Raw genomic sequence first — 8,550 nt, 5'->3', positions numbered from 1 at the left:
TCAAATAGCTTCTAACTTCTTCATGAATTCAAGGTTGTAATGTGTATACGATGTATTTTCTCATCAAACCATATTGGTCTTAAAAAGTCTACCTACTGAACATGATTTAGTACAGATACATGTATATGTACATGAAATAAGAAAAATGTCAACATGTTATTGCTTGCTTTCTGCCGCCAACTTTAATACATCACTTCTTTCCTAACATGAGGTTTTGTCTTTACCTGTAGGATGATCTATTGTTTCTCTTGCCATCAGAGGCTCATAACCATATCCATTAATTCTCTCTCTTACACACATACAAAATTTACAGAAATTTGCTATTTTTATCATTCATCTCTGAATATTTGACATAATATTTCAAGCATATCCAGTAAAATGTTTGTTAAATTGTTATGACAGACAGACAGACAGACAGACAGACAACCATACAGACTGACCATAAAAAGTAATGTGCAGCGTCCAATGTCATTTTAAGGCAGAGAAAGAGAGGAAAGCACACATGTCATGCCTTCAAGGTGATTTCACTATGTTGTTTCAGATGCAATGTTCATCTTATTTATGACATATTGCTCTGTATCACTTCTTTCCTAACATGAGGTTTTGTCTTGGGAAGGTCTATTGTTTCCCTTACCATCAGAGGCAGTATACACGTACATTTCTGGTCACATGATCAATTTTCAGACAAGATTAACAAATGCATTGTTTAGTACTGTTTAGTACTGACTTTCACAATAAAGTAGGCAAAAGTGTAATGGCAAGTCATTTGTCTGGAGTACTGTTATGAGAGCATTCGAATGTGTGCTTCAGTGTCACTTCATTACGTACAGCACATGGCACCAACCATGGTCACACTACTTGGTTTCAACATGAAATTTTTCACTATCTTTTCTCATTTTCTGGTTAAATAGTCATGTCTCCCTCACTAGTACATTGTCACACCATTAATTATACACTGTATTCAGCGCAAAATGTGACAATTCCCAAGAGATCATCTTCAGTGTACGTTATCTACATGCTATAATACAATATCATCACACTACCACCACTACCCTACAATGAATGCCAAAACAATGGTGAGTTGTACTTTCGTATACATAAGAATAATATCCAGAGAGTTTATTTTTTGAAGTAAATAAGGACACTAGTGTATTCATAAGTCTGCAGCATGTCCAATTGAGGCAGCACAAAAAGCATTCCAAGGGGTAACTATACACAGCCCAGTCACTGTAAAAACACGTTTTACAGCGATTGGGCTGTGTATAGTTATCTGAAGGGCAACTTCTCCATAACAGAGACAAAACATTTCATGGAAATATTCGTTGTCACATCCTCTTGGCTACCATTACAGAAAAATAACCAGACCTTTGCTAATTCACCTTGCATATATAGATAGGTCAGAGTCTCTAACCCATCTACTCATTGAGAGTCATGTCTTTAAACATCATTTTTATGATCTGTCCTTCCTATGATCTACAACACCTTTGAATTTCTTTTACGAGTAAAAATGTCTTCTGGGATCTTTTCCCTTTGTGATTTACTACAATGTTGGAATGTTTGAGATATAATCATTGAGTTGTCAGGTGATGATACAATTAAAGCCATTTCCATATGAATATATGAAAATAATTTTAAAAACTATACCTCATTTTTTCCCCTTCTTTTTGAATAGCTTTTGCCAGTAGAATCTTGTTTATATTCTTTGAAGGCTTCCATGGTGGTAGAACATTTAGTGCTTAGTGGTTTCACAGTACATCATACATGTGTTGTTTCTTGGATGGGGGTATGATCCTGAAAAGGACCTGTTAAAACAAATCAATCTCCACATTTCAGGTAGCATTTCTTCTGAACAAAAGAAACATGCTTCCCTTTGAGGAGCACACTCACATCCAAGATAGAGTCTTGTTGACAAATGAAGTACTGAATACCTGAATAGAAAAATAGACAAGTCTGAACATTCAGAGGAGAAAAGTGAATAGTACAATATCATTGTATGCTTTCATGACATCATAACTTCCTAGAATGGTTAAAATAACCACTCTTGAGAAAGAAAACACTAATTTAGGCTGCCTTAGCATGACATTTCTTATGCTTGGTAAGAGCACTGCTTTTTATGAAGCATTTTCCACAGTCACTGCAGGGAAAAGGCCGCTCTCCAGTGTGGATGCGTTTGTGGACAATAAAATCACTACTAGCCCTAAAACACTTGCTGCAGACATCACAAACAAAGGGGCGGTCACCAGTGTGCAAGCGCACATGCTGTTTGAGGTGGGTGTGTGAGTTGAATGCTTGGCTGCAATGCTGGCAGACGAATGGACGAACGCCAGTATGAAGACGACGATGCTGGACCAGTGATGCCCGATGCTGCAGCTCTTTCCCGCACTCATCACACTTAAACTTTAACCCCAGATGGCGCCGTTCATGTGCACGCAGGTTAGACTTGGCATTGTAGGCAGCATCACAAAATTTACATTTGAATGGCTTCTGGCCTGTATGGATCAAAGAATGCCTCTTCAGGTGGTGGTCCTGTACAAATGACTTTTGGCAAACATCACATTTGTACGGACGTTCTCCGGTGTGGGTCAACTGGTGGCGCCGCATAATTGCACGGCGTGTGAAAGCCTTCTGGCAGACATCACAGACATAGGGGCGCTCACCAGTGTGCATGCGCATGTGGTACTTGAGATCCTGACTCTGAGTGAAGGCATGTCCACACTGCAAGCACTTAAAAGGACGATACCCAGTGTGGTAGCGCTGATGTGCTAACACATGTGACCTGCTCCTGAAGGTACGTTTACAAAACTGACAAGGATATGGCTTGTCACCGGTATGAATTCTTTTATGAGCATCAAGACCCGCCTTTTGCCTGAATGTTTTGCCGCATTCATCACACTTGTATGGCCTCACTCCATTGTGCACACCTTCATGTCTGTTCTTATTTGCCAGAGATGAAAATTTCATGTGACAAATTTGGCAAGAAAATGGCTTTTCACCTGTGTGGACTCTTAGGTGGATGCCAAGCTGTGATTGGCAACTACACTTTTTGTGGCAGTACATACATGTTATATCATTTCCTTTAAGACCTTTTTCTTTGCGTGAACAATTTCTTTTTAATCTCTTATTTTGACGGCCACTATTAACCAAGATTTTTAACTTACTCTTACTTCTTGTATGCATTGTAAGATGATGCACTTTATTTCTAGCTCACAAGTCTGCTTGAAGAGAGTCAATTACCTATAAAACAATTACCACATTACAAGAAGAGGGTGAACACAGTACACATACTTCACCTTGTACTGCAATTGCATTGATACAACATCAGCAGTACGGTCCTGAACAAAGAAATAACCAATTTACTAAAGAAATCTCACAATTTTTATGTCCAATGCTGTTTTGATTGCACTATTTGGTTGATAATACTTGTAGTACTGATGGTGCAAATCTCAACTGCTCTGATGTATCACATAGTGTTTTGCAAATGAGGTATTATGCCTGGCAATTATTGGGCTGAAATGCAATACTTGTACTTTCTAAATCAGTACACACAAATCAAATTTAGCTTTCTATTTTGATATCTGGGCAGCTCAATACAAGGAACTAAGCTAAAAACTACAGAAGATTGTTTCACACAGAAACTTCAATTCCTCACTCTGTTTCTTGACAAAGTGCATAGATTCATTAGAATAGGTCTAATCCTCAAAACAATGCACACTACTGGGGAGGCTGTCTTTGTTTTTCAACAACTTTCTAATTTATCATGCTCCTAAGTTCTGTTTAAAGTCTCCATACAGTCCTTCTGTACTGGCCACAGCTGCCCGGGGCTTTTCTACACATTTGTAATGCTGCTATGGAAGGTAACTGCTGCCCTTGTAATAGCTTCTGTCAAAGAGCCAGGTCTCAGTCTATGGTGTTTTATTCAAACTCCGCCCTCTGAATGAACTCTGAATCATGCATGCTGAAGCTCCAAATGTTGCAAAGTTGCTGAAATAACAAAGAAAATTATAAAGACAATTTGATTATACAAGTATATGTATTGTGCTGATAGACAGATAGATGATATAAAATGAAATGAAATGAATGAATACACGATATTGTGATGTAAAGAATATGTCCTTAAAGTGTATACTTGCAATTCATGTTCACATTCATTAAATAGGGATGGGGAATCAACCCCTTGTGCTGTTGTAGTAGTAAGCTGATTTTAAAATTCCTGGCTTATTCTACTCACTTGATGTACGGTTCACTTGTGATAACAAAATACAATGTACAATGTGTACCAGCTCATGAATGTAGCATGTAATTATGGTCCTCTACCTCTCAAATCAGTTCAGTGCACGATGAAATGCGGAAAGGTTTACAACTGGTCCTGGTGCAGTCAGACCAAATCCATGGTTATTCATTCGGGTACAGACCTAAGAGGTGACAAGCACTAATTCACGATTCACACACAGCTCATTTTCATAAAAGATTATGACAAGCATCAAGTGTGTATCAGTGTAGAGATCCACAAAATGGCACAATTACATACAGTGTAGTATTGTACATCACTCCAATGTTTGCAGGAGATGGAGTAGGCACAGGTTACAATGCAACCCTGCATGATGATCATGTACACCATGCATAGTTGTGTTTACAGGTAGCTCACTTGCAGTGGCAGTTGCCCATCAATGGAACAGGATTATACAGAAATGAGCTGTAGCCTAAAGCACTTCAACTAGATTTGCCTGTACCAGATCCAAGAGCTGAGCTAGATCATAATATATGCCTTGGATGTATCCTGTGGAGCACAGCAAATAATGCCTTTCATGTACACATATATCCGTAATTCATCCACACAGTATCCCTTACTGTGACTCACGCGAACATGAAGCCCCAGGGTTAGCGTATTCCATTCTATATGGCCACATTTTTGTTTGGTTCTTTAAAATTGAAACCAATACTAATTGTAAATATAAGTGTACCTCGGTATTATTCCATGTTAAATGACAGCAAGATAGCAACATCATGGGACACCTGGATATAAATATTCCCTTCTTTGTAACAGCCAACATGGGTTTAGAAAAGGGAGGTCCTGCGAAACTCAACTAGTACGATTAACTGACGACCTGGCCCAAATTCTTGACGCGAAGGGTCAAGCTGATCTCTGCATACTAGATTTCAATAAAGCATTTGATTCTGCACCTCATCATCGCTTGTTGGCCAAGCTTGACCACCTTGGTATTCGAGGAGCAAAAAAGACTGGATCCAAAACTTCTTAACAAAACGTTCCCAGAGGGTACTAGTCGAAGGTCAATGTTCGTCCAGCCAACCAGTGATTTCAGGAGTGCTGCAAGGGACAGTCTTGGGTCCACTGCTGTTTTTAACGTACTTGTGATATCCCATCTTGCATCTCATTTAAAGTCAGACTGTTTGTGGACGACCTGGTTCTTTATAGACATATGTGACAGTGCACCTCAAAACGAACGTAAAGTCGCACACAATGATTTTGCGTGAGGACTGAAAATAAGTGAAATGGGTCAACCTAGCCGAACTTGACTTTTTCATATTTTCTAAAAGAGTGGGTCTTCTTTTACATTATGCTAAAATTTGGGATCATAAAACGGGCAGGAAAGTGTGTTTTTTAGCAGTTTATCTCGAACATTTTTGATAGAATACAGAGACTCCAACCCAAAGTACCTTCTGATCTGGAGATTCTCTCGCCTGAAACCCCTAGCAAACGGGAGACTCAAAGTTGATGTGTGCGAAGCGCGAAATTCCCAGGGTTCTAGATGCTCTCTGGTGCTATCTAAGGCTTATTTTTTCAACATACGATAGAAATATGTAAGAAATCCTTTCCAACGGGAGACAAAGAGCCAGGGCGGGAGAAATTAAATCTCAAACGGGAGAACGGGAGATTTTGCAAAAATGGGTTTTCGGCGGGAGATCTCCCGTCGAAAACGGGAGAGTTGGAGTCTCTGAGAATAGTGTGATTAGGTGTGTCTTTAGAATTCCTTTTTCATTTTTGAAAAACCTTGTCCACACTCTTCACTTTCAACTCTAATAACTTTTGAAAGGATTGTGCTACTGCTTTGAAAGTTGGCATTAATTATGGACAGAATGTGTTAATGAGGCATGCTTAATTTTAGTTTAATTTGATAATCCCTTCATTGTTGTTACTCTGGTGGTTTACTTCCTGTTTTTTGTCCCATTCATCGCACAGCCAGCACGGTTTGATAAAGATTAGCGCTTGAATAGACATTGTACTTCAGAGCCTCTTTTCTCAGTTCACACTTTTCCTGAGTTTGTGCTTTCTTTCCAATATTTAGATAGGTTAGGAGAGTCCATTTGATTTGAGTTATACATCATTTTAAAGCTTAAAGTCTGCTCTTTCAGAATATGGTCTTAACTAAAAATTCATGTCTGGCGACTTTTTGTTTGTTTTGAGGTGCAGGGTCACATATGATCTCTCCAAAGGACTGTGATATTTTCCAACAAGATATCATAGCACTGTGCAATTGGCAGTCACAATGGCAGATTAAGTCTAAAAGCTCATGTGTCATATGAATATGAGAATAACCCACAAGAGGAGCCCTCATCACCACACATAAATTAGGCACAAGTACGTCACGAGTGGCTTTGCCCTACAGGAAGAGAAACATCATCCTTACCTACAATGTAGGCATACAGCTGACACACAGATAGAACCTCATCTGGTCAAGACACATCAATCAGACAATCTCAAGTGCAAACAAGATCTTAGGTCTTTTGCACCATAAACTCTGGAGCTGTTCCAAATTTACAAAAGAAATTGCCTATAAAACCCTCACCTCGTATGTCCAAAGCTCGCGTATTGTTGTGCCATTTGGGATCCTCTTCAAGTCACCCACATCACCAACCTGGAGAAAGTTCAAAGAATATCTGCTAGGTTTGTCACCAACTATTACAGGAAAACCATCAATCAGTGTCACAGACATGCTCCATAAAGATTGAAAAGTGGAATTCTCTTCAAAGACGCCACACTATTGCCAGGCTTACACTAACCCGGGGGGCTCCTTGTGCACAAGTATACTGTAATTTACGTATTCGGGCTGGTCGCAGTTGTACTTTTACCTAACGTTACAGCTTAATTCATAAAGAAACTTATCTTCTGTAATTGTTCAATCCTGTCAAATATAGATCACCTAAAAAGGAATTAATGCCAGAATTGGACCACCAACCAGATCAAACCAACCCTTGAGGGCATGAATGATGAATTAAAACATTATTCAGACAAACAAAGATTGTTATCATCACCCACTTTGTCTTTAAAGGACAAGTTCACCTTCATAGACATGTGGGTTGAGTGAATGCAGCAATATTAGTAGAACACATCAGTGAGAGTTTGAGGAAAATCCGACAATCCGTTCAAAAGTTATGAATTTTTAAAGTTTCTGCTCAGTCATGGCTGGATGCGAAGACTACTGTAGCTTGTGATGTCACATGAGTACAACGGTATAAAGAAAGTACAAAGAAAATTCACCTTATTTTCACTTTTCTCGCATAACAAAAGAACACTCGACTTCTCTCTTTCAGAAGGCAAGGGGAATAATATTATCCTTAACATACATCAGTAACAAGTCCAAGAAATGTGCACTTCATTCAAAAAGTAAAATTTTGTGAAATTCTCTGTTTATTTTCATTATGTCGTTGTACGCATGTGACATCACACACTGTAGTAGTCTTCTCATCCAGCAGTAATTGCACAGATACTTGAAAAAATTCATAACTTTTGAACGGATTGTCGGATTTTCCTCAAACTTTCACTGATGTGTTCTACTAATATTGTTGCATTCACTCAATCCACATGTACATGACGGTGAACTTGTCCTTTAATACCCAAAAGGACAATCCTAATCTGGAAACACTGGTCACTGCCATCCAGCGTCCAGCAGAAATAATGACCATTACACATCAATACTTTTAAATCTTATTTGTCTAAAATGAGATTTTATAGTCCTGCAACTGTACGCATACGGGACTGCAGGTCAATAGCCCAGCAGCGGCGGTTGGTGCAGTACAAACAAGAGGAGACAATTACAAAAGACCCAATGATCTGTCTACTGTAGACCCACATACCTAAAATAATGTTAGTAAATTTACTGTAGAAGAGTAGGTCTAGTCAATCATCTGTCTGTATTCATGGTATAATCTGACAGCATATCGTGTACCAATTGGGTAAACAAAACACACCTCACCTGATATGAGATTATGATGCGCTGTCATCATAATTGAAGACTCACTTCTATCAGGTGGGTCTCTCAGCAGTAGAAATTACAGATGACTCTTTGCTCTGTTGCTTGGCCTTGCTTTGACAATGAGATTATGGATTGCCATGGTACACCACACGCACAGTACGGTGTGTGTGTAGGTAGTAAGAGGCCTAGCTCTAGGCGCTTCCATTGTCGGTGCGTAACCATGTCGATGTACACGAAGTGTGCACATTGACGCACAGACAGGACAGATGAACCAGATGAGATCAGATATTAATTATTATGATTACTAGTATGGTACATTATGCATTGGTTTTCCTAC

General features: G+C 39.1%; 1 protein-coding gene across 2 annotated transcripts; it reads right to left on the bottom strand.

Annotated features, from left to right (window-relative positions):
- Positions 1-1,261: 1,261 nt before the first annotated feature.
- On the bottom strand, positions 1,262-8,285 carry LOC139718719 (uncharacterized). 2 transcript variants are annotated; one of them, XM_071630180.1, is made up of 3 exons: positions 8,214-8,285; positions 6,807-6,875; positions 1,262-3,981 (listed from the first exon to the last, which is right to left on the bottom strand). In XM_071630180.1, the coding sequence occupies exon 3, from the start codon at positions 3,175-3,177 to the stop codon at positions 2,062-2,064; it is 1,116 nt and encodes a 371-aa protein (XP_071486281.1). In that variant the 5' UTR covers positions 3,178-3,981; positions 6,807-6,875; positions 8,214-8,285; the 3' UTR covers positions 1,262-2,061. The 2 variants fall into 2 exon arrangements, with proteins under 2 accessions (XP_071486281.1, XP_071486283.1); XM_071630182.1 differs by lacking the exons at positions 6,807-6,875; positions 8,214-8,285 and adding an exon at positions 4,315-5,220.
- Positions 8,286-8,550: the final 265 nt, after the last annotated feature.

This window comes from Diadema antillarum, unplaced genomic scaffold (assembly GCF_040938485.1).
Source record: "Diadema antillarum isolate AM-2024a unplaced genomic scaffold, OU_Dant_1.0 scf00000099, whole genome shotgun sequence".
NCBI classification, from domain to species: Eukaryota; Metazoa; Echinodermata; class Echinoidea; order Diadematoida; family Diadematidae; genus Diadema; species Diadema antillarum.
Note: the sequence above shows the minus strand (reverse complement) of the source record. Positions and strands in the feature narration are given on the sequence as shown.